General features: G+C 41.9%; 1 protein-coding gene across 3 annotated transcripts in view; it reads right to left on the minus strand.

Annotated features, from left to right (window-relative positions):
- Nucleotides 1-26,526, minus strand: part of LOC129851135 (contactin-3-like) — a 106,017-nt gene that overhangs the window by 17,218 nt on the left and 62,273 nt on the right. For all 3 annotated transcript variants that reach the window (XM_055917443.1, XM_055917442.1, XM_055917444.1), the window contains exons 4-13: nucleotides 16,051-16,226; nucleotides 13,623-13,721; nucleotides 8,710-8,913; nucleotides 8,053-8,155; nucleotides 7,437-7,621; nucleotides 3,257-3,393; nucleotides 2,697-2,826; nucleotides 1,906-2,056; nucleotides 1,293-1,420; nucleotides 324-499 (exon numbers count right to left, since the gene is read on the minus strand). In XM_055917443.1, the coding sequence (XP_055773418.1) occupies nucleotides 324-499; nucleotides 1,293-1,420; nucleotides 1,906-2,056; nucleotides 2,697-2,826; nucleotides 3,257-3,393; nucleotides 7,437-7,621; nucleotides 8,053-8,155; nucleotides 8,710-8,913; nucleotides 13,623-13,721; nucleotides 16,051-16,226 (1,489 nt within the window). The remainder of the gene's footprint in view (nucleotides 1-323; nucleotides 500-1,292; nucleotides 1,421-1,905; nucleotides 2,057-2,696; nucleotides 2,827-3,256; nucleotides 3,394-7,436; nucleotides 7,622-8,052; nucleotides 8,156-8,709; nucleotides 8,914-13,622; nucleotides 13,722-16,050; nucleotides 16,227-26,526) is intronic.

Genomic DNA, 26,526 nt, shown 5'->3' on the forward strand with positions numbered 1-26,526 from the left:
TACAGAGATTATACCGTTTTCAAATAAGCCATATTGTTTTGTTTTGCATAGTCTGCCACTGTGTGAAAACAATATCCCACACTTAGAAAAAAGGGTGCTATCTAGAACCTAAAAGGGTTCTCCGGCTTTCCCCATAGGAGAACCCTTTGAAGAAGCATTTTGGGTTCCATTTAGAACCCTTTCTACAGAGGGTTCTACATGGAACCCAAAATGGTTCTACCTGGAACCAAAAAGGGTTCTCCTATGGGGACAGCCGAACAACCCTTTTTTCGAAGAGTGTAGAATAGCCTCACAGCGGTGGTCCAATGCTGCTGATGACTTACCCCTCCTACTCTGTCGAAATGGTCGGCATCCCCGTGGAAGTCTATGACCTGCCCGTTAAATTCCCAGGAGAAAGACACAACCAAGGCTGGATCGCTGGCTATCTGGCAGGGCAGCACGATACTCTCGCCAACAATGATCTCCATGTTAGCAGGCCTCTGGGTGATTCTGGTGGGCTCTGTCCAGGCAACGACAGTTTAGTATCCATCATAATACTCTCTGGGTGGCAACCACTAAATTCAAACAACTCCAGTGTTTAAGATTATAACTATATCAAACTTTTATTATGACAAGGATCACCATAGCTACATGTATCTAGCTTCTAGAACTTGCCTCACTAACATTTAACAACATTTCTGGTTGACAATTTGTATTTGCATGGTCAATTTGGGGGGAAATGTTTGAAGTAGGATTATGCAAGCAGAATACATTCCCAATGGTGGCTGCAGTGGAGTATGGGCATTGTAAGAGAAAGGTCAGGATAATTACATTTCATTAGATTAAAGGGTTCAGCTGTTGGCGTATGACCTAAAAAAGCTAATGAGAAAAACAATGGAGGTAGTGACGGACGCTTACAATACATGTACCCGATAACTGCACCAACACATTACGTCACCACACCCATAAATAATGACCATCACTTAATTGCTGTATAATAACGTATTGTCTATTTCACCACTCTCTCTAGTGAAATGAATTCCAATTGGAAAATTACAACCTTGTCTATGAACAGACAAAATAGTAATGACCAATTGAAGTTGTACAGACAAAATTGTAACGCTCACTTTCATTAAATGTTAGGCTGGAATTATTGGTACAATAATCAGTAAAAGACAGTAGATAAAAAATATCCGACAGTAAGGACAGCAGTTGATGTTAAAAATGGCAATTACGTTAAAATCAAGAACCAAAATGAATCGTTTTTGGGAGATGCCTCGGGCTTATTGTGAGAACACGTTATGATATCACACCTGTGATAAGGAGTCTTCCGGTGGCGCTTGCAGTCCCAAACTGATTTTTAGCGATGCATGTGTAGCTCCCCGCATCCCTTCTGGTTGCGTTGACAATCTTCAGTGTCCCGTTGGCAAGCAGAGTAATCCTAAGGGATAAATAACAGAGATTCTGAGCTGTTGCTTGGGTAGAGAATAGAAGAACCATTTTTGAATCCAGTCCAAGTGCTAGGATGCATAATAGCCTTCCGTTTCAACATCATGTACATTTTTCCTTGTATTCCAACAGAGAAAACTGAAAATTGACTTTGCATTTAGCAATTTCCTGTGAAATTGGTGTCCTAATGCCAATCATTCTACCCAGGCTTGCCATCCAAGAGATGGTTATCTGCATGTGCATTTTTGAATTTAAACTAAATAAGCCTAACTGAAACCTGAATGACTGAAATGTAGGTATTTGCATATGCTAAGCATTCAACATGCACAAACTCCGCATACAACATTTACTATCTATATCTACATTTTTCCAGGGGTTTGTTTTCTCCTCATCAGCCTTTCCCCCTACTCATCCACACATCTGCAAATATTCTAATCACACACAACTGCCCTTTGTTCATGCTGGGTTTCACACTACCTCTCGTTTTTCTGCACGATCTCATTGCTTTTCTTCCACAGGCTAATTGCCCGGGGCGAGGCTTGGGGCTTGCACTCCAGAACCACTTCACTGCCTGAGCGAGCTTTCAGCAGGGGCTTCAGTGGATTCTTGGAGAAACTGGGAGGTGATGCTTTAGGAGACACAGGGGGGGACGTGAAGAAGACAACTTGAACCAACTCACAGATCAACTGTGCTGAGCTGAGATTGACTGTCATTCCCTCCCTCCTTCCTCTATCCAATGGCATCAAAACCATGATCTCCATAGGAACTGCTCCAGAGCTTCAGCGATGAAGCCATGTCAGCGATGAAGCCATTTCCCCCCTCCCCCATAGAGACCAGTCCTCACTACACACTATGGGCTTCTCTAAACGTTGGGCTTTGTCTGTCATCATCACATTTTGTCAGTCATCATCTGAGACCCCCAGTGTCATTAAATATCAAGACAGAATTGGATTTCTCATCCAGTCAGTCAGAAAGAACTCAGCAAAGCTCTCCGAATAAATCGATATGTAATCTACATGAGAAAGCCCTCTGATGCCACTGTGCAATGCATTTGTAGTATCAAAATCAATATGATGAAATGATTGAAAGTAAAATGAGACACTCCATCAGATTCATATTTTCTTCTCTGGAGCCGAAGTGGCATTAAATGAGGCTGCGAGTGAATGTTGAAAAGGGCAACGGCAGGGTGTTAGTTTTATCTTTAAGAATATGATCAAACACACAGCAATCTAGACACACATAAAAAGCAGAGAGAAAAGCTATCTTACCTAACACCATTAGCTCAGCGCTGGAATAAATAATGCCATGTTTGTTTTCAGCCACACACTGATACATTCCGGCGTCTGACAGGTTTAATGCTGCTATGGAGAGAGCCCCGTTTTCGATTTGCACCCGGCCCTGTGGACGAGAAAGCAAGCAGATCTGCATATGTATTGCTGGAGCAGTCTATTATGTCCACAGGCGCAAATGTAATTACTTGTACACTATGAAGAGACAAGAGAGGGGAAGAAATAACACTTTATAGCACCCTGTTCTGGTATGTATGCTCAGGTTGGGACTAGGATAGGGTGAGGGGGTAGAACATGCTGACCTGCTGCTTCAACAAAAACAAAGAAAGTTATATTGTCAATAGCAGTAGACCACTAATAAGCTATTTATTTCCCATGGCCATCAAGTTGGAAAAGCCACTAAAACAAGTCAGAAACATTTTTCTGCTGATGTCTTACTCAGACTGAATTTGAACCCCATCAGCTGTTCAGAGATCCTGAACCACAGCACAGTATGTGGGGATGCTGATGTGGTTTAACATGCGAGACTCCATACATACCTCTGCCATTAGGTTGTCTCCATTCCTCAGCCAACTGTAGGAGGGCTTGGGTTTTCCGTTTGCCTTACACTCCCAGAACAGGTTCTCCTCAATGGACAGGGCCCCGTCGGTCATTGTTTGCAGCCAATGGGGTTTCGCTATGAAGAGGGAATATGCAGATGTCAGGGACATGATGTGTCAAATAAATAATGCTGATAACAAGGACAACGGAGCCAAGACTGAAAATAAATTGTTATTGTGGACCGCTGACATAATATCAGAATTGTGCCTTAACAGTTTGAATGAATATTCCATCATTGGATTCTCCATTCGCCGAGCTGCCAGGACAGTAGACTCAGGGAAATCGAGAGGGGGAGGGGTATGCCTCTTCATCAACAGCAAATTGTGTGCTGACTTGAGTACAGTGAAAGTCTCGACCCATTGTTCACCCATCTTGGAATGCCTGATGATCAAATGCCGACCCTTCTACTGCTGTATACATCCCACCTCAAGACAAGAAATATAACAAGTTGATAATTAATGAACTGTTATATACAAGCAGGAAACCTTCATCCGGGGGCTGCCTTTGTTTGCTGGCGATTTTAATTCCACGTCATTACTTGCCCAACTTCCATCAACACGTTGGCTTCACCACTAGGGGCAATTAACTTCTTGACGCTAGGGGCCAGAATTTAAAAAACATTTAAAAAATAAAAAATAACGTTCCCAAGGTAAACGGACTACTTCTCAGGCCCAGATCGCAGGCGAAAACCTGAGGAAATCCAACCCGGAAGTGCTTTTTTTTTTTTTTTACATCCCTGTTTCATTGCCTGCCCCTCTTCCATTTAAAGGGGTATGAACCAGATTCCTTTTCCAATGGCTTCCTCAGGCTGTGACCAGGCGTTAGACATAGTTTCAGGCTTTAATTTTGAAAAATGAGCAAGATTTTTCAAAACTAGTCAGGTGTCCTTTGATTAGTTCCTGCGCGCGAGAGGGGTAGCTCGACATTTTCTTTCTCTCTTTTATTGAATAGGTTACCGTCCGGTTGAAATATTATCGATTATGTATGTTAAAAACAACCTGAGGATTGATTATAAAAAACATTTGACATGTTTCTACGAACATTACGGATACTTTTTGGAATTTTCTTCTGCCTTTCAGGACCAGAACGAGCATGTGGTTTTCTGAACCTAACGTGCAACCCAAATGGCGTTTTTTTGTTATAATACTAATATTATCGAACAAAAATAACATTTATTGTGTAACTGGGAGTCTCGTGAGTACAAACATCCGAAGATTATCAAAGGTAAGCGATTCATTTTATTGCTTTTCTGACTTTCGTGACCAAGCTAATTTAAGGCTAGCTGTTCTAGCATTGATTCATACACTCACAAACGCTTGAATTGCTTTCGCTGTAAAGCATATTTTCCAAATCTGACACAATAGGTGGATTAACAACAAGCTAAGCTGTGTTTTGGTAAATTTCAATTGTGATTGCATGATTATAAATATTTTTAGTATTCTTTTTTGAATCTGATACTTTTTTGAATTTTCTTCTGCCTTTCAGGAACAGAACGAGCATGTGGTTTTCTGACCATAATGCGCAACCCAAATGGCGTTTTTTTGTTATAATACTAATATTTATCGAACAAAAATAACATTTATTGTGTAACTGGGAGTCTCGTGAATGCAAACATCCGAAGATTATCAAAGGTAAGCGATTATTTTTATTGCTTTTCTGACTTTCGTGACCAAGTTAATATAAGGCTAGCTGTTCTAGCATTGATTGCTACACTCACAAACGCTTGGATTGCTTTCGCTGTAAAGCATATTTTCAAAATCTGACACGATAGGTGGATTAACAACAACCTAAGCTGTGTTTTGGTATATTTCACTTGTGATTCCATGATTATAAATATTTTTAGTATTATTTTTGAATTTTGGCACTCTGCAATTCAGTGGTTGTTTAGGAAAATGATCCCGGTAACGGGATCCGTAGCATCAATAAGTTTTAAGTCCTGTGCAACTGGGTCCTGGACTTCCTGATAGGCCACACCCCCAGGTATTGAAGGTAGGAAACAACACCTCCACTTCACTGATCCTCAACACTGGGGCCCCACAAGGGTGCATACTCAGCCCCCTCCTATAATCCCTGTTCACTCATGATTGCATTGCCACACATGCCTCCAACTCAATCATCAAGTTGGCAGACAACATAACCATAGTAGGCCCGATTAGCAACAATGACGAGAGAGTACAGGAAGTAGGTGAGGGACCTGGCGGAGTGGTGCAAGGAAAATAACCTCTCCCTTAACATTAACAAAACGAAGGAGCTAATCGCGGACTTCAGGAAAAAGCAGAGGGAGCACGCCCATATCCACATTGATGGGACCGCAGTGGAGAAGGTCGAAAGCTTCAAGTTCCTCTGCGTACACATCACTGACGATCGGAAATGGTCCACCCACACAGACAGTGTTGTGAAGAAGGCGCAACAGCGCCTCTTCAACCTCAGGAGGCAGAAAAAATTTGGTTTGGCCCCTAAGACTCTCACAAACGTTTATAGATGCACAATTAAGAGCATCCTGTCGGGCTTTATCACCGCCTGGTACAGCAACTGCACCGCCCGCAACCGCAGGGCTCTCCAAAGAGTGGTGCGGTCTGCCCAATGCATCACCGGGGGCACACTGCCTGCCCTCCAGAACACCTACAGCACCCGATGTCACAAGGCCAAAAAGATCATCAAGGACATTAACCACCGAGCCCCGGCCTGTTCACCCCACTATCATCCAGAAGGCAAAGTCAGCACAGGTGCATCAAAGTTGGGACCAAGAGACTGAAAAACAGCTTCTATCTATAGGCCATCAGACTGTTAAATAGCCATCACCTTAGAGAATCACTGGTCACTTTAATAATGGAATACTAGTCACTTGAATAATGTTTACATACTGCTTTACTCATCTCATATGGATATACTGTATGCTATTGTACCCTATTTTAGTCAATGCCACTCCGACATTGCTCATCCTAATATGTATATATTTCTTAATTCCATTATTTTACTTTTAGATTTGTTCGTATTGTTGTGAATTGCTAGATATTACTTCACTGTTGAGCTAGGAACACAAGCATTTCGCTACACCCACATCTGCTGAATATGCGTATGTGACCGATACAATTTTATTTTATTTGAACAGATCCATATACGATGGAATCTCAATTGCACTCCACACTGCCCTCACCCACCTAGATAAGAGGAATAGTTATATCAGAATGCTGTTCATTGACTACAGCTCAGAGTTCAACACCATTGTCCCCTCCAAGCTTGGGACCCTGGGACTGAACATCTCCCTCTGCTACTTGAACCTGGACTTCCTGATGGGCCGATCCCAGGTGGTGAGAGTATCAGCTCTGCCACGTTGACCTTCAACACGGGAGCTCCACAGGGGTGTGTGCTTAGTCCCCTCCTGTACTCCTTGTTCACTCACGACTGCGTGGCCACATACAATTCCAACACCATCATCAAGCTTGCTGACACCACGACGGTGGTAGGCCTGATCACCGGAGACAATGAGACAGGCAGGAGGTCAGCCTACAGGAAGGTCAGTGATCTGGCAGTGTGTTGCTGGAACAACAACCTCTCCCTCACCGTTAGTAAGACCAAGGAGCTGATCGTGGATTACAGGAAACTGGGGGGCGAGCACGCCCCCATCCACATCGACGGGGCTGCGGTGGAGCGGGTCGAGAGATTCAAGTACCTCTGTGTCCAAATCACTAAGGACTTAAAATGGTCCACTCACATGTGCACAGTCATGAAGAAGGCGCAACAGCACCTCTTCCCCCTCAGGAAGTTGAAAAGGTTTGGCTTGGGAATATGGTATTGGAACTAACCCAGCTTCTTACTTTCTTGTGTTCTTATTTTTTTTCTTGTGTGTTTTTGTTCTACCATATGTTATTTTTAGTGGCATATTGATATTTATTAATGCATTGTTGGGTTTGGAGCTAGCAAGAAAGGCATTTCACTGTACTTTGCACGTGACATTAAAACTTGAAATTTCACACAGCCAGGTTTTCGTACAGATGAACAAGGCCAAAGCCAGTATTTTGACTCCAAGCCTACATTTATAAATTTGGGTATCTATTACAACAGCACATTGACTCATAAGTGTCTCTGGATTCCTTCAATGTAAAATGGATCACCTACCCTGGAAGGCGATACGACCTCGTGCAGCGTTTTTCCCCCGGCTATTTTCTGCCACGCACTCATACATCCCTGTGTCTTCCTGCTGGAAATGTGGAAGTTCAAGAACAGCGTTGGAGTTCTTCATCTTCACCTTACTGGGAAATGGGACGCCGTTGGTTCTCCTCCAACTTATTTCTGGGACTGGGCTGCAACACAATGAGGAGAAAAAATCCCTTATGACGACTGTCTGTCAGTCTGAGGTGAAAAAACGTGATTAACTGTACAGAAGCTTCTTCTGTGTAATGGAATTCAATATTTCTCTAAAGAGGAGGCTGCCAAAGCCTTTAGAATTAATGTAACCATACAAATCTGGAAATCTGTCTTTCATCCATTTTCACTGTATCAAATTTCAACAGCTTTGCCTTCCTGGACATATGAAAGGATGTTTGATTTTCACATCCTCACAAGGTGCTACTGCTTTCTTTACTCCTCTGTAAGTCTGTGATACTTGACTTCAAGACGATGAGTGATATCACTAATATTCCAGCATCCTATGAACAGCAAACCTCCTAATTACGAAGACCTGCATAACAAATAAACCTGCACTCGCCGCACAAACACGTGCACATTCACTTACTTTCCCAGTGCGAAGCATTCTAGTTTTACCGTGGATCCCTTCGCAGCTGGAACAGTGTCAGGGAAATTAACTTCTATTTTCGGTTCGTATTCACCCATTGCTCCTATGAAAGGGAGACAATACACAAACAGCATTTTGGCATCAATGATTAATGGCACACACACTTTACGCCTTGGAAGACAAGGCTCAACAATAACATGGGCCCAGAAACACAAAGGTCTTTGTGTGTGGAACAGAAACGATCACTGAGAGGTTGGTAAGAGGGAGAGAAACGGAAAAGGTTTATTAAAGATTCAAAGAAGAATACACCTGGGGGAGGGGATGGTATGTATTCATCTCCTGTGGAGATGTGACTTCTTTTCAGACTGAATCTAATATTCAAGCTGCTAGGAGGGCAACAACTCCACCCAATGACTTTTCCCTTTGAGGAGGTAAGGTTACTCTTTGTCTTTTACCAAGTACAATTAGCATTATAGACTATCAGGAAAGAATGGTCTATTGTAGACTGTGTATAGTCTGCCAATGCTTTACACGTTGAGCGAGGTAGACTATTGATGTTGTAGCCTGTGTAGCGCCTATCTCTTTATAAGGGGCTTAATCTGGGCAGCTTGTGCAGTCTGATCAGTGTGTATGTTTACATAAAGGATGGGATCTTACCGTCATTCCTCAGGACCAGTGGTGTAGGAGAGCTGAGGACTTTGCCCTTAGTGATGCTATTGTTGACCACACAGGTGTAGTTGCCCACATCAGAAGGCTCCACTTTAGCGATGTACAGACTTCCTGTCTCCTGGGAGATGAATCGACGACTATCTTGCTGGACAAAGTAGGGGTATTCATTTAAGATCCATGCAAACGTCAGCTCTAGGAGGGAGAGGAATGTGACAGCAGTAAATACAGTAGTAGTACTGAACAGTAACATACATGTAGACGTACTAGTCAACATTGAAAAATGCCCTTCTGAAAATATCAGAAATGCGAAATGTTTCAGTGTAGATATATCCTATTGCTGAAATACTGTACTAGAAATCAAATTCAATTTTTTTTCTCTTTTTTAAAGTTTCCTTTCAAGAAAAAAAAATACCAGGCGAATGCAGTAGAACAGCTAATGCTGCACAAGAAAGAGCATCCAAAGGAAAGAGAGCAAACCAAAATGGATTACAGCACCGTACTGGCACTCATGACACATGCCCTGTTCTCTACTCTTAGTGACTCGGGACGGGACTTTCTTCCAGGCTTGTCTCATGCATGCCATTCTTCTCCTCAGCCAACAGGCCTAGCATAATTAAGAACACAGACCACAGCATTACTGAGTCATCTTGAAGAGAGCACAGATTCACAGGCGTGAGGTACTGTAGCAGTAGCCTATCCACAGTGGTGTGGAGGCGAGAGTGTGTAGGGAGCTAGAAGGTGTGTGCGTACTGTCACTCATTTCCTGTCCCCCTGGGAGCAGAACGCCTTGCAACCTTGGCTGCTGGGATCACGCTTTGGCAGTCGGTTCAATGAAGCCAAAACTAATTCATTCTGATGAAGCAATGCAAGACCGGGTATCCCTGACTCTAAGCTATGTGGCCAGTGATGAACAGTGATAGCATTTGTCAAGCAAATACAAGTAAAGAGGAAAATGAAAATATAGTGCAACAACCTTTTTTCTTATTGAACACAATAGCCATTTATGTAACATGCACAACGTTACAAACATGCCATAGCTACAACACAAAAGGAAACCATCCCATAATTGAGCCCTCGAGAATAAACAAATATTTATGATGAAGCAGAGCCCTAATGCAGTCACTTTAGCTAGCAATAATATTTCATTTGTGGCCATGTCTATGTAACATGAGATATAATGTGTCATTTGAGAAAACATCTATTCCAACATTTGAAGCCACTGAGGCAGAATAAAAACCTGCAGGGATGTCTTATAGTCAGTGGGTAACGATGGGCCCAATGAGTTCAAGGTTGTGCGTGACATTCATGCTTCACAATGCAATGAGAGCAGTGCAACGTTTACTGGGTCGTATTCTCTTGTTCAAACACAATACTGCTATGGTGACAACAACATGTCTGGCCTAAGATCATTTACAAGCGAGAGGCTGTCGCAGTGTGCTTCAAATTGGCTACACAAGGCCATTATCACTTCCTCCAGCTGTACACACACACACACACACACACACACACACACACACACACACACACACACACACACACACACACACACACACACACACACACACACACACACACACACACACACACACACACACACACACACACACTGTGTACTATACAAAAGAGAGGAACCTCTAATGGGTCACGTTTAAAGGGATACTTTAGGTTTTTGGCAATGAGGCCCTTTATCTACTTCCCCAGTCATAGGAACCGTGTATACCATTTTTATGTCTCTGTGTCTAGTATGAAGGAAGTTAGAGTTGGTACGCGAGCCGTTAGCGCCATGATACCCATAGACTTCCAGTCATGGAGCTAACGCCAGTTAGCATTTACGCTGGAGTTAGTTAGCAACTTCCTTAAACTGCACACAGACATTAAAATGATATCCACAAGTCCAAATCAAATTATATTGGTCACATACACATATTTAGCAGATGTTATTGCAGGTGTAGCGAAATGCTTGTTTTCCTATCTCCAACAGTGCAGTAGTATCGAACAATTCACAACAATACACACACATCTAAAAGTAAAAGAATGCAATTAAGAAATATATACATCTTAGGACGAGCAATGTCAGAGTGGCATGGACTAAAATACAGTAGAATAGAATAGAGCATATACGTATGAAATGAGTAAAGCAGTATGTAAACATTATTCAAGTGAATAGTGTTCCATTATGAAAGTCCATTTCTATGTGCAGTGGCAAGAAAAAGTATGTGAACCCTTTGGGATTACCGGGATTTATGCAGAAATTGCTCATAAAATTTGATCTGATCTTCATCTAAGTCACAACAATAGACAAACACAGTGTGCCTGAACTAATAACACACAAATTATTGTATTTTCATGTCTATATTGAATACATAATTTAAACATTAACAGTGTAGGTTGGAAAAAGTATGGAGTCAGAAGTCAGCTAACGTGGAGTCCAATCAATGAGACGAGATTGGAGATGTTGGTTAGAGTTGCCCTGCGCTATAAAAAACACTCACAAAATTTGAGTTTGCTATTCACAAGAAGCATTGCCTGATGTGAACCATGCCTCGAACAAAAGAGATCTCAGAAGACCTAAAATTAAGAATTGTTGACTTGCATTAAGCTGGAAAGGGTTACAAAATAATCTCTAAAAACCTTGATGTTCATCAGTACACGGTAAGACAAACTGTCTATAATTGTAGAAAGTTAAGCACTGTTGCTACTCCGTCCTGCAGAGATGACTGCAAGAGCACAGCACATAATTCTCATTGAGGTTAAGAAGAATCCTAGAGTGCCAGCTAAAGACTTACAGAAATCTCTGGAACATCCTAACATCTCTGTTGACGAGTCTACGATACGTGAAACACTAAACAAGACTGGTGTTCATGGGAGGACACCACAAAAGAAGCCACTGCTGTCCCAAAAAAACATTGCTGCACGTCTGAAGTTTATATAAGAGCACCTGGATGTTCCACAGCGCTACTGGCACAATATTCTGTGGACAGATGAAACTAAAGTTGAGTTGTTTGGAAGGAACACAACACTACGTGGGGAGAAAAAAAAGGCACAGGACACCAGCAAAAAAACCTCATCCCAACTGTAAAGTATGATTTGGGGCTGCTTTGCTACCTCAGGGCCTGGACAGCTTGCCATCATCGACAGAAAAATGAATTCCCAAGTTTATCAAGACATTTTGCAGGAGAACATAAGGCTATCTGTCCACCAACTGAGCTCGTCAGAAGTTAGGTGATGCAACAGGACAATGACCCAAAACACAGAAGTAAATCAACAACAGAGTGGCTTCAACAGAAGAAAATATGCCTTCTGGAGTGGCCCAGTCACTCCTGACCTCAACCCGATTGAGATGCTGTGGCATGACCTCAAAAGAGAAGTTCACCCCCAAGAATATTGCTGAACTGAAACTGTTTTGTAAAGAGGAATGGTCCACAATTCCTCCTGACCGTTGTGCAGGTCTGATCCGCAACTACAGAAAACGTTTGGTTGAGAGTATTGCTGTCAAAGTAGGGTCAACCAGTTATTAAAACCAAGGATTCACATACTTTTTACACCCTGCAGTGTGAATGTTTACACGGTGTATTCAACAAAGACATAAAAATGTATAATTTGCAGTGTGTTATTAGTTTAAGGAGACTGTGTTTGTCTATTGTTGTGACTTAGATGAAGATCAGATGTTATGACCAATTTCTGCATAAATCCCGGTAATTTCAAAGGGTTCACATACTTTTTCTTTCCAATGCATATGGGGCAGCAGCCTCTAATGTGCAGGGTTGAGTAACCGGGTGGTAGCCGGCTAGTGATGGATATTTAACAGTCTGATGGTCTCGAGATAGAAGCTGTTTTTCAGTCTCTCGGTTCCAGCTGTGATGTGCCTGTACAGACCTCGCATCTGGATGGTAGCGGGGTGAACAGTCCGTGGCTTGGGTGGTTGATGTCCTTGATGATCTTTTTGGCCTTTCTGTGACATCGGGTGCTCTAGGTGTCCATTTCAGATTGTCAGTGATGTGTACGCCGAGGAACTTGAAGCTTTTCAACTTCTTCATCTGACTCTGAAGTAGATAAAGGGCGTCATTGCCAAAATCTCAAATTATTCCTTTAAAGTGAGTGGTGGTCCTTTGTAGCTCAGTTGGTAGAGCATGGCGCTTGTAACGCCAGGGTAGTGGGTTTGATTCCTGGGACCATCCATACGTAATATGTATGCACGCATGACTGTAAGTCGCTTTGGATAAAAGCGTTTGCTCAATTGCATATATTATGGTCCTGCAACAGGGTCAGCCTGTATGTGCAAAGTCCATTATTCAATACCAAGGAAAGTTGAACTGAGTAGGGTTGCGATCACACACACTTCAATAGCAATCGCAAATGTGCAGAGTCATTCATCTGTACAAGTTGAAAATAGCATGAAAAATAAACAAGATATCCCAGAAAGTGTTTTTGCTTGTTTTTCCTCTAGGGTATAGAATAAATGAGTTTGAAAAATCCCTTTGAATTCTACTTTCCATTTGAGTTGGGATAAGTTACAATTGATTATGTAATCCAGGTTTTAAAATCACTTTGCTGGGAACGTATTGCCTAAGGATCAGGTTAAGCCTCCAATTTGAGGAACATCTTTTCATTTGCCCCCAGATTTGTCTCTAATTGAAGGAAATAGTTCAGAATGAAAAACAAACAGAGGCCTATCACGCACGGCTTTATTCTGCAGACATCTGTGCGCAATAAGTTTCATTTGAGGTTGCTAGCTGGAATGATTGCTTTGAGGGCTAACAAATAAGGTGTAATGAATAAACAGATTGTGAACACCCCAAATAACTTCTGTATATAATACTTAATCAAAGATTTTAATGGGATACAGAAGAGCGGTACCTTTCCAGGTTTTCATAGATATCTCCAATAAGGAAAAAACATACCTCCAGAATGCATGGGTGGTCCACATAACAAAACCACTCCTTGGCCCTCTCGGACATTGACAGCACTCCGTGCAGTTTGGGTCTTGAAGTTATCTAGGTCTAATCAACACAAAAATCAAGCTTTAGTGTTACTACAGAATGGATGAATATGCATTATAAAGCATAATGGACAGTAAGCACTAACATGAGCAGCATCATGCCTAAATACAGCTGACAACTCAATCAGTATCAGCCAATGTGTTTCCCACTGTGGTTCGAGTTTCACCAACACATGCATCCGTTATATTGGTTTCTTCAAAGCTCTAAAATCCATGTGGTGCAGGAAACCATTCACAGGTACAGTGATTGATTGCTTTAGAACACACCCAATGCTATACAATAGTTTGAAAGGCAACTGTAACATTGAACATTATTGATGGACTTGAGTATGTGATGTATACCTCACAACACACAGTCGTTATGATAGCAGTAGGAGATTAACTTGCAAAGGGATAAAAAAGAGAGGAGGAAACTGGAAAAACTGAACAAACACAGAGCACATGACGAAAAACAGGATTCAGTGCCAAGAGCAATAACCAACATCATTATTAAATGCAGTGTAATCTTGCACTTAGCTTCCCCATTGATACTCTGGGCGCAATTCATCCCTGCAAATGAAAGGGGAAAAGGCTGACAGACTGAGCTTGTACCTGGGATGATGAAACTTTACTCTGTTTCAGTGAGTGATGGGCAAACCACTGTACCCCTGTGCCTAATGACTCCGCACCCTTGGGCTGGCAGCCCTGCAGTCAGGCCCCGAACACAAACAAAAGAAAGTCAATGTGACCGTTAAGACAAATTGGGAAAAGAGAAGGATTATAGAGGGGAGTGGGAGAGCGAAGGGAAGATTAATGAGCCAGTCTCTGATGACCGTGGTGAAATCCAACACGGCCAAGTCATAGCAGGATTCTGTCCAGGCCACGCGGTGGGTGGCCATCTTCTAACAGAGCAGTGGAGAACTAGAACTCTCAGCCAAGGTGCTGATTCTAAAGCAGGAGGAGGTAGGCTAGCTAGGCTATCTACAGACAGGTGGTGCAGGCTGGTTGGAAAACATAACCACACAGCTGCAGCTGACCATGACGGTAATATTAATTTCAAACAGTGGGGGTTGGAACTAAAAGGTACTAATCAGTTAAGGTAGGGAGAGGAGGCCCACCTATACTCCTCTCTCCTCACACAGAAAGTCACAGCAGGGACTGGTGATAAAACGCAGCACTCTGCAGGCTAGCTCTACCCTGTCTGTAGCAGAATGAGTGCTTCCTCTATGCTAATATGTCTCCTCTGCACAGACTCCAACTCTGAGAGCCAACAAGAATGTGTCGGGAGGGAAGCCAGAAAAAAATATATATAGAGGTATCTTATCCAAACCTCTGCAAAATCTTCAGGTTCATTCTGTTTCTATCACAAAGGAATAGCAACACAAGTCACAAGTACTCCCAGGTGTGGCTTCTACCCGTGTTTGATACATTTGTATTACAATTGTGTTACAGTTGTTCAGAAATTCAATGTAAGTAGGATGAAGTCGATGGCCATAACACATCACAAAAAAGAAACACATCATCAAAATGACAGTTGAATTGTGGAGACAGGAAATGGAGGAAGCAAGCCATCCTTGTCTATGGCAGCTTCTTCATTATGAGGAAAAGCTAGCAGCCTATGCAGCAACCCTCATGTATCGCCAATACCTCCTCTGTGCATTCACCTACTAGACAATAAATATCAAGCAGCTTCCCTCCTCACCTAGGCCCCACAAGTGAGATTCATTATCCAGCCCATGAGGGTAAAGGCAGTCAATCTCTTAAGGGGAAGCTAAGGCTCTCTATCTCTAGGACATGATCAATAGTGAGACGGCATGATCAGTGAGAGGGGAGAGGTGTCTCTACACTGTAGGTCTGTCGGCTCTCTATATGGTAGAGAATCATGCCAAAGCCTCATATTCATATAAATGATTGTGTCTGGTTTGCAAAGTCTTAAGCTTTATTTGTGTTGTTTTCCTTTCAAGTCCAGACCGCAGACGCTGGCATAGATTTGCAAAGTATCAGTCAATACCGAGTGAGCACAGATGCTGTCAAAGCTGGAAACACAGTGACTAATGAGAATCGATGGAGTCAGAAGCTGCCTTACCCATTTTGCTGCATCTGACACTTCATTCAATTAACCCTTAAAAATATATATTTGAAGCAAACCAAATAAGAAATCAGAATGCTAAGGCCACAGCAACACACACACACACACACACACACACACACACACACACACACACACACACACACACACACACACACACACACACACACACACACACACACACACACACACACACACACACACACACACACACACACACACACACACACACACACGTGTTAAAAATAGCACAATCACTTACATGCAAATTGCAGAGAGGCTCGGCAGCTGAGGATGATCCCCCATGTGTTGAATGCAGTGCACTGGTATACCCCCGTGTCTTGGTCCCTGTCCAGACTGTTAATGATCAGGTTGCCTCCAGACATGTGACGCCGGTAGTCACTCCCCAGATCAATGAGTGTTCCGTTAAGCGACCATCTGGAAAGACGTAAACACAATCAGCAGCCTGGCCTCTGGAGATGCACACTCACAAACATTTATCATATGGATCCATTTGATGGGTGCAGGTGGCCATTATTCTGTGAACACCACGAGACAGGAAATATCAAAACATTAGTTTGAATCTTTATGATTCCCTCATGATAAAGACAATTGAATCAAATGAAAGATATTGGATATAACCACCCTGTAATTGTTGGTGTTTTTAGCATGAGACTTTTCATAGTGTATTGGGTTAGCCTAGCTACCTGCCTTGGCATTTCAAAGACTGGCTTATTTGTTTCTATTGTACATAATTGTATTATGGAAAAAATGTACTTCACATCTCACATTAATGATATACAATAATGTTCATGAGTCATAGCGCAAAACAAATAATATTTTCAAGTTGTCTAAAAACATCAATCACCAGCCATGGTAAAAACCAGGATATACACTGAGTGAGGTCAAATAAAGTAAAATATAAAATGTTTTGGACTGTTTAGTACTAATGATTTGCTGCAATAAACAACTTACAAATAGGAAAACTCATTTTTGTTTTTCCAAAGTGAAACAGAAACCTAAAAACGAAAAAGGAAAATTAACGAAGCTGAGAGGCATGATAAGTATGGATTATTTTCCACTCAAGAAAGCAAGTAATTGTGAATGATTAGGATGAGACTTTGAGCCAGCTAGCTTGAACAATGCCATTCTGGGACAGTGAAATGACAATTCCAATGATGAGCAAAAAAAATCTATATTATTTTTCCCCTTTTCAGTACTCCCGCCTGACAGACTACAAAAGATATAGCTGTCTTTCATGTTGTTGATCTATCATCATCATCATCTATCACAGTGTGGTTTTCACTTAATCAGACATATTTTGTCACCATTCCAGATACCAAAATTATTTTCAAAATGTTTGAAGTTACAGTGTGAGATGAAGCCTATGTTTCCTGGGCGCACAAATATGAATGCAACAAAGGGAGTTTGATGACTTATTGAATCTCAATTGCTTTAAAATAAAAAACAGCTTGTTTATACATGTTCCAAACTGCTCTGTTGATACAGTATGTGCAACGGCTGTCTTCGTCCTCCTCGTCTGAGGAGGAGTAGGAGATATCGGACCAATACGCAGCGTGGTGAGTATTCATATTTATTAGAATACTTTCAAGAAAGAACAAAAACAATAAACTGACAAAATAAATGAAGACGCAACAGTCCCGAAATAGTGAACACTAAACACAGGAACACACGAACAGGAACAATCACCCACAACCCACAATACAAAACAGGCTACCTAAATATGGCTCCCAATCAGAGACAACGACAAACACCTGCCTCTGATTGAGAACCATATCAGGCCAAACACATAGAAATAGACAAACTAGACAAACAACATAGAATGCCCACTCAGATCACACCCTGACCAAACAAAACATAGAAACATACACAGCAAACTATGGTCAGGGCGTGACAGTATGATTCATCATGTTACCATAGGTATACAGTCTATAGAAGGAGGATCTCACATGTGTAATCTTGTCCTAATATTGATATATTTCTTAATTCCATTATTTGACTTTTAGATTTGTGTGTATTGTTGTAAATTGTTAGATACTACTGCACTGTTGGAGCAAGGAACACAAGCATTTCGCTACACCTTCAATAACATCTACTAAATATGTGTATGTGACCAATACAATTTGATTTGATTTGATTTATAATGAAGAGGAGAGGGGGAGAGGGAGAGGTGGTCTGGTGGCTAGTTATATTCACAACCACCCCAGAATATCTGAAGTTAATGGGAGAGGACAGTAGGCAGGCTGAGCAGATCAGACACCCCTGGAGCAGATGGCTGAGCTCTGCCTCTGCTGGGTGTGATGGTGTCTATGCACGACACAGCCAGTCACTATGCCAGCCACCCCATCTAGCAGCAGCAGCAGCAGCAGCAACACCTTAAACTGCAAGCCTGAACAGTGGGACAAGTTGTCAGAGACACCCCTCACCTGCCACCACTAAGTAGCCACCAGAAAAGGCCTGGTATGAAACCCCACTGAGAGTGAAGGCTAGGTGACAGAGCATGAAACTCCCGTCACATATAGAGCACCCATTCCATGAGAGTAAGAGTAAACAACAAGGATAGACCACAGTGCTACAGCTAATGTAATTTCACCACAACACAAGCAGCTGTGGAGTTATTTAACCTGAACCAATATAATTGAAATCACACAAATTACCAAGCAGTCATCACACTGAGCTGTTATTATCACTCCACCAATTAAACCCCATGCGGACATAACTATCCTTTGCCATCCGCTATTCAAAACATGAATTATCCATGTTAGCATAGTCATATTGTATTTCAGTCGTCACCATCATCATCACCATCATCATATGCAGTGATGTGTATCTCTCTAACAGTCAGTAAAATGGTTCTCATCACCTGTGAGGTTGTGAGCAAAACCTCAAATAAGGAGGCAAAAACATTAAATTAGACAGCCGGCTCCAATTATATTTTTACTGTGAGAGTATACGATTGTTGCAAGCAGCATGCTGTGACCTGTATAGCAGTCTGTGCCCTCAAACCTGTTGCCAGCTCCGGACAAATGAGGACTAGGGTTGCAAAGGGTCGGAAACTTTCCGGTAAATTTCCAGAATTCTTCCTTGGGAAGTTAAGCCCTGGAATTTGAGGGATTTTGCTTAAATTCATCAAAAAAGTTAGCTTATAACAGTGACCCTTTTTTTGTGGGATACACATAAGGCAATTCTAGTTCTTGTGGCATATTTTGGTTAAACTTTCCACAATTCAATGGAATTGCATCCCTCTGCATGTACAGTGCATTCTTCCATCACATGTACAGCTGATTCTCAAGATCTTGCACACTAATGAGATGCTATTGAGCCCACACTACTACACGGTCTGAGCCAAGGACTACAGGGTGAATATATTTTATATGACTTACATAATGTTTTGTTAACTAGTAAAGAGTAGCCTACAGCAAAGTGTGTTAAATAATTCCTAACTTGTTAACAATTTCTGCTAGTTAGTTTTTGCTACCATGTGGGTTTTAGCTTGCTTGAGCCTGCTAACTGAGGAGTGTTAATTCACCTATTTCCATACGTTTAATTTTAAAACATTTTTCTAACAAAGGAGTTGTTATATCTAACTGCTTAACTATTTATCTGTAAATGGAATTGTATTTTTTTTTTACAGGAAAATGCCACAGGCTCTATCTGATGTGTGGAGACATTTCACTGCAGCTAATGTAGAAGGAAAATATGTGTACATTTGCAAATACTGTGCCAAATGTGAAGAATGCAACAAAGATGCAGAGTCATCTGGCCAAGTGCATAATGTTCCCTCAGCGTTCACAACAAGCAACCTCTGACAAAAGTCCCTCTACTTCTCTTCGAGGTGAAAATGATGAATCAGACACCTTATCGATAGCAACAGCTCATCGTCCTCCTGGAACCTTTTTACTCAATGGAGGAACGTAGTCAGAAAAATGCTGATGAATGTCTTGCTCGAGCTGTGTATGCAACTGGTTCACAGATGCAGAGTTCAAGTGAAGGTCAAGCAAATCATAGCGAAACCAGACTGTATTGCAATCATCTCTGATGGGTGGTCGAATGTTCGTTGGCAAGGAATAACTAACTACATCATCTCCACCCCTCAACCAGTATTATACAAGAGCACAGACACAAGGGACAACAGACACACCAGTCTCTACATTGCAGATGAGCTGAAGGCAGTCATCAATGACCTTGGACCACAGAAGGTATTTGCACTGGTGAATGACAATGCTATGAACATGAAGGCTACTTGGTCTAAAGTGGAAGAGTTCTACCTCACATCACACCCATTGCCTGTGCTGCTCATGCATTGAATCTGCTCCTCAAGGACATCATGGCACTGAAAGAATGAATACACTCTACAAGAGAGCCAAGGAAATGGTTAGGTATGTGAAGAGTCATCAAGTTATAGCTGCAATCTACCTCATCAAGCAAAGTGAGAAGAATAAGACCACCACTTTGAAGCTGCCCAGCAACACCCATTGGGGTGGTGTTGTCATCATGTTTGACAGTCTCCTGGAAGGGAAGGAGTCCCTCCAAGAAATGGCCATATCACAGTCTGCCGATATGGACTGCCGCATCAAGAGGATCTTTCTGGATGATGTATTTTGGGAGAGAGTGGTAAGCAACCTGAAAATCCTGAAACCTATAGCCGAAGAGGATGGCTGACGTTTTACATGCCCGTAATAAATTGTGATATTTTGTTAATTTTTTTGCGTTGTTTGTAACTTATCTTTTTACTTATTTTGTACATAATGTTGCTGCTACCATCTATTATGACCAAATATAACTTCTGGACATCAGAACTGGGATTACTCACCACGGACTGGAATAATCTTTTTCCTTTAATCTTTAAACCTATGTAAAATATGTTTTGTTTTCTGAATTTTTCTAATGACTATTTCTGTATTTGAATTTGGCGCCCAGCAGTTTCACTGGCTGTTGAAGAGGTGGGACGCTAACGTCTCAAGTACCCAAGAGAGGTTAACAATTCCAACGAGAAAGATACACTGGTCTCCCGGGAACAGGCCCAGATCCACGTCCTTTGCGTGAAGAAAAGACGGAGGAAAAGAGGACGCAGATCAGGCTGCCTTTTGAGAATCTGTAGGCGAGCGAGTAACATGCAATCATTGGGATATAAAATGGATGTACCTATGATTACGATTATCCTACCAACGGGACATTAAGATCTGTAATATCCTATGTTTCACCGAGTCTTGGCTGAATGACGATATAGAGCTGTAGGGATTTTCAATGCATCGACAGAACAGAGAAGCTACGTCTGGAAAGACGAGGAGTGGGGGTGTGTGTCTTTTTGTCAATAACAGCTGGTTTGCGATGTCTAATATTAAAGGAGTCTCGAGGTATTGCTCGCCTGAGGTAGAGTACCTTATGATAAGCTGTAGACCACACTATCTACCAAGAGAGTTCTTATCTATATTATTCGTAGCCGTCTATTTACCACCAAAGACTGATGCTGGCACTAAGAGCGCACTCAACCAACTCTATAAGGTCATAAGCAAACAAGACAATTCTCATCCAGAAGCGGCGCTCCTAGTGGCCGAGGACTTTAATGCAGGCAAACTTAAATCAGTTTTACCTCATTTTTACCAGCTTATCACATGTACAACCAGAGGAAGAAAACTCTAGACCACCTTTACTCCACACACAGAGATGCATACAAAGCTCTCCCCCAGCCTCAATTTGGCAAATCCGACCATAATTCTATCCTCCTGATTCCTGCTTACAAGCAAAAACTAAAGCAGGACGCACCAGTGATTCGCTCAATACGGAAGTGGTCAGATGTCGAGGATTCTACGCTACAGGATTGTTTTGCTAGCACAGACTGGGATATGTTCCGGGATTCATCCAATGGCATTGAGGAGTATACCACCTTAGTCATCGGATTCATCAATAAGTGCATTGACGACATCGTCCCCACAGTGACCGTGCGTACATATCCCAACCAGAAGCCATGGATTACAGGCTACATCCACATCAAGGCTAGAGCTGTTGCTTTCAAGGAGCGGGACACTAATCTGGACGTCTATAAGAATTCCCGCTTTGCCCTCTAACGAACAATCAAACAAGCAAAGCGTCAATACAGGATTAACATTGAAAACTGAAAACTGAAAACTGACATTTTCAACCTCTCCCTGACTGAGTCTGTAATACAGTGGTTCCTCCTTTAAAAGTTGCAGTGTACTGCGGTGCAGCTTGCATGGTGCCGCAGAATTCTATGGCACATTATTTAAGTGTGAACCACTGGTAGCGTTAATATTAGTTAGTGCTAGTTTGACCACCAGAGGGCATCTTTGAGAACAATTTGGTAGCCTTCAATAATGGCTGTACTAGAGATTGTGGGCACGCGGGAGACCAGGGTTCATTTCCCCGACGGGGAGGAAGGAGTAGGCTGTACTTGTAAATAAGAATTTGTTCTAAACTGATTCCATATGTGTTATTTCATAGTTGTGATGTCTTCACCATGATTCTACAATGTAGAAAAATGAAGAAAAACCCTGGAATGAGTAGGTGTGTCCAAAATTTTGACTGATACTTGCTTAATGAATTTGATTACTATTATAGTGTTTCTATTCCAAGGGAAACGAAAAACACTCTGGGTTTCCATTAGGATGGAAAATATGGCGCTAAAACAATATGACGGTCGGGAGTACAGTACTGGTCTATTTAGCGAAAGAATTCAGTGTCCTGCGGGCACGCAGGAGACCGGGGTTCAATTCCCCGACGGGGAGGAAGGCGTATGATATACTTATAAATAAAAATTTGTTCTTAACTGACTTGCCCAGTTAAATCAATCCTATTGCTTCTAACTTCAATACACTCTTTAAATAAATAAGACCTTGTCATGATGTGGCCCTTTCTGGGTATAGATTGTGGCTTCCCCCTCTCTCTCACCCTTCTACACCCAGGTTCTGTTATCTCAGGCCATACATTTTTTGCGCGGAGACTCGCTCCCCCTGGTCATGCAGAGAGAGAGACACAGAGAAAACAAAGGATTTCACGTGGCGAACTCCTAAATCCCCAAAATGGGAATATGAAACAAAATGTCCACTTGTGAGGAGGTGGGAATGGTCCGTGGACACTTAAGGGATGGGTATGGCAAGTGTGTTTCATTTGGTGAACTCAGAGAGGACAGGAACACACACATAACTATATCTCTGAATGTGTACATTTCGCAATTATGGGGTTTGCATCTAATTATTGTATAAAATGAATGAGTAAAGATGAAACTATTTGTGAAATTATGTAATGTGATGTTAAACCTTTAATGTGAGAGAACTGTATTCCCTTTAAAGTTTAACTAAGTCATTGGCCTGCCCCCGTGAGCACAGACATGATTAGGCGTCATAGAACCGCCTTTTCTACTCTTACGAATAAATAATAAATAAATAATAAATAAAACCCCCATTCTAACCACAAAATACTTTAATCTTCAGGGAAACAGAAAGAGAGAGAGAGAGAATCGGCTGAACTCTCCAGCAGACGGACCGGATTCAAACAGGAAAGATCACGACACATGGGCGTAAATATATATTGATTGCAATTATTCCAGAATGAGTGATCGTTCATGTGCAAAAGATTAGCATTTCAATTAATATAATTATCAACTGTGTACTGATTTCTTTTGTCTTTCCCGCTCTTTCTCAGTCCACACCCCCTTCCCTTTGTCCACCAAGTCGTCATATCAGCTTAGCCCACTAGGGAATCTTCCCTATCATTTGATAGTAACATATCTACTGTTTGTTTGTGCATTTCTGTGATTATTTAGTTAGTTAGTACATAAATGATTAAGCCAATTGGTGTATGATGATTCATAGTAAAGGCTGGGTTCGTGCAGATAACCAACAATTTACAACGTTGGTAATGAGACTAATGTGAGAGAAAGAATAATTCATTAATATAAGACTAATTGATTAGATATTAAAATATCTGAAAATTATAACTTTGTGATCTGAAGATTTTCCATGGTGCCCCGAATTCCTAGTTAATTACATTTGCATGATTAGTTTAATCATGTAATAATAATTACAGAGAATTGATTTGATAAAATAACAGTCTTCAAAGACACAACAACCTACACCACTTTTAACAGCACATTACTCAACAGACTCATGTCGCCTACGGTAGGCCTACAGTATATCAAAAAACATGTGACTCTCCGCAAATAATTACATATAGAGGATTGGAGGATTCTAAATTAAAACCAAAAGCCACCTCATGGGTCTCCCGTTGTAGGCCGGCAAGGGTATCGAACCTGCATCTGTAGCACCATATTTTGCACTGTGGGAGCCCTCATCCACTCCGGAGCCTCCCATCCCAAAAATTATCAAAATACAGAGAGTTGTTGGTAAAGGTATATTGTTCTGCTAATAGCCCATAACGGGCTATTATAATACTGTACGTGGTGTCCAGGTCAGGATAACCAAAACATTTCATTATCAAAGAAAGAATGTTGCTACTTATTTATTTTGATCCAAAGCCATGAATGTCACTCAGCTTTTATGTAGGTGCCAGCTATATGACTGATAATATATAAATGTTATTTTGGAGGTTATTTCATTTTCAAAAAATTTAAAGAGAGCAATTATGATCTGAATAAAGGCCAAAATAATATTTGTAAAGGCCAAAACATTTATTTCTGTTTTTAGAGGGAGAGAAACGCCGGGCCAATTGTGCACCGCCCATAAAGCCCAAAATATAGCCTTGCTAATAGCAATAATGCCGCTGTACAACGTGATCATGTGTTTGAAAGACTATTTTCCAGTAAGCAACAATCTGTTTACCTGCATTAGACAACTTTGTTGCAATATTTATGTCATTCCATGATATTTATTCCCACAGTAATTCGTTATGGATCCATAACTAAATAAACATCAGCTGTTTTGAGTAACACTTCAGAGTACTTAAGCATCGAATACATTGCAGGTAGGGGGATGTTCAGTAGCCGGGCTATAAAGAGTCTACTGTCCTGCTAATCGGGCTACAAGTGTTTGAAAACCTGTTTTCAAAATGCCAACAGTTAACACAAACATCGGCATTTTGAAAGAGTATTTTTATAATTATTTTATTAATGAAAGCATAAAGATGCCATTATTAGTTGCATTGTTTTAGTTTGAACCTGCAGACTGGCACTAAGAACAGAACAGCAGGAATGTTTCCCTAGTCAGCGCCATTATTAGCACAATGGCCCTTTTTAAAGTGTTGCCAGTTTGGCGGGGTGGAGGTCCACCCCCCCCTTCCTCCTCCTCCCTTTCCAATGGGCTAGGTCGGTCTTCTGTGCGTGGCTCTGCGGCCCATCCCGTGCCCCCTGACCTCGTGCCTTGAACCTTGTGTGCTTTCAGTGGATACACCTGGGGAACTGCAAGGCAGTCCCATTGTGAGCCACTCGGGAGCCATGACCAATATATATTGTCCTGCTAATAACAGGGTTAACAATATATCCTGTGAGAATATCCAACAGGCTTTTATATCATTCTAAATTAATAATAATAATCGCTTTGTTTAAAAAATAACAATATTTTGGAGATGATTTCATTTTCAAATAATGTAAAATGAGCGAGATAAAGGCCATTGTTGAACATGGGGTGAACCATTGTTACTAATTTGTAAATAAAGCCAGTTTGTTACTTTGAATGATTTATTTCTGTTTTTGGAGGGAGAAAAACCAAACACCTACAGCCATCTCATGGGTCTCCCAGTCGAGGCCGGCACGCGTATTGAACCAGCATCTGTAGCAACAGAGATTTTAGACCGCTGCGCCACTCAGGCGCTATACAACTTGACCGGTCAGGAGTGGCCTACAGTACTACAGTAAGAACAAAATAATTCTAACAAAATAAAATAATAAAAACCTTTGTGTAACAACAGTTTTAGTAAGTAATACTGAAGTCGTGCACAATTATCAGTTTCTATTTAAGTTCATGTCGCCCATTCATTGTCAGTTAGAGACACAGTAGGACCCAAAAGCATAATCAGTGCTCTAACTCCCCCTTGCGCTGGTCTGGAGCAATGAAGTGGTGACGCAGGGTACCGTACTAAACCACAAATGACCTATAAATCCCCCGGCGTAAGCTCACAACTTTTAAAGGAGGAACCACTGTACCTACACGCTTCAAGGAGACCACCACAAACCCTTTGCCCAAGAAAGAGAAGGTAACCTGCCTAAATGATTACCACCCCGTAGCACTCATTTCGGTAGCCATTAAGTGCTTCGAAAGCTGGTCATGGCGCACATCAACAGCATCCTCCAGGATACCCTAGACTCATTCCAATTCGCATACCACCCCAACAGATCCATAGATGACGCAATCTCAATCGCACTCCACACTGCCCTTTCCCAGCTGGACAAAAGGAACACCTATGTGAGAATGCTGTTCATTGACTACAGCTCAACGTTCAACACCATAGTGCCCACGAAGCTCATCACTAAGCCTGGGACTAACACCTCCCTCTGCAACTGGATCCTGTACTTCCTGATGGGCCGCCCCAGGTGGTAAGGGTAGGCAACAACACGTCTGTCATGCTGATCCTCAACACTGGGGCCCCTCAGGGGTGTGTACTTAGTATCCTCCTGTACTCCCTGTTCACTCATGACTGCACGGCCAGGCACGACTCCAACACCATCATTAAATTTGCCAATGACACAACAGTGGTAGGCCTGATCACCGACAACAACGAGACAGCCTATAGGGAAGAGATCAGA

This window comes from Salvelinus fontinalis, chromosome 3 (assembly GCF_029448725.1).
Source record: "Salvelinus fontinalis isolate EN_2023a chromosome 3, ASM2944872v1, whole genome shotgun sequence".
NCBI classification, from domain to species: Eukaryota; Metazoa; Chordata; class Actinopteri; order Salmoniformes; family Salmonidae; genus Salvelinus; species Salvelinus fontinalis.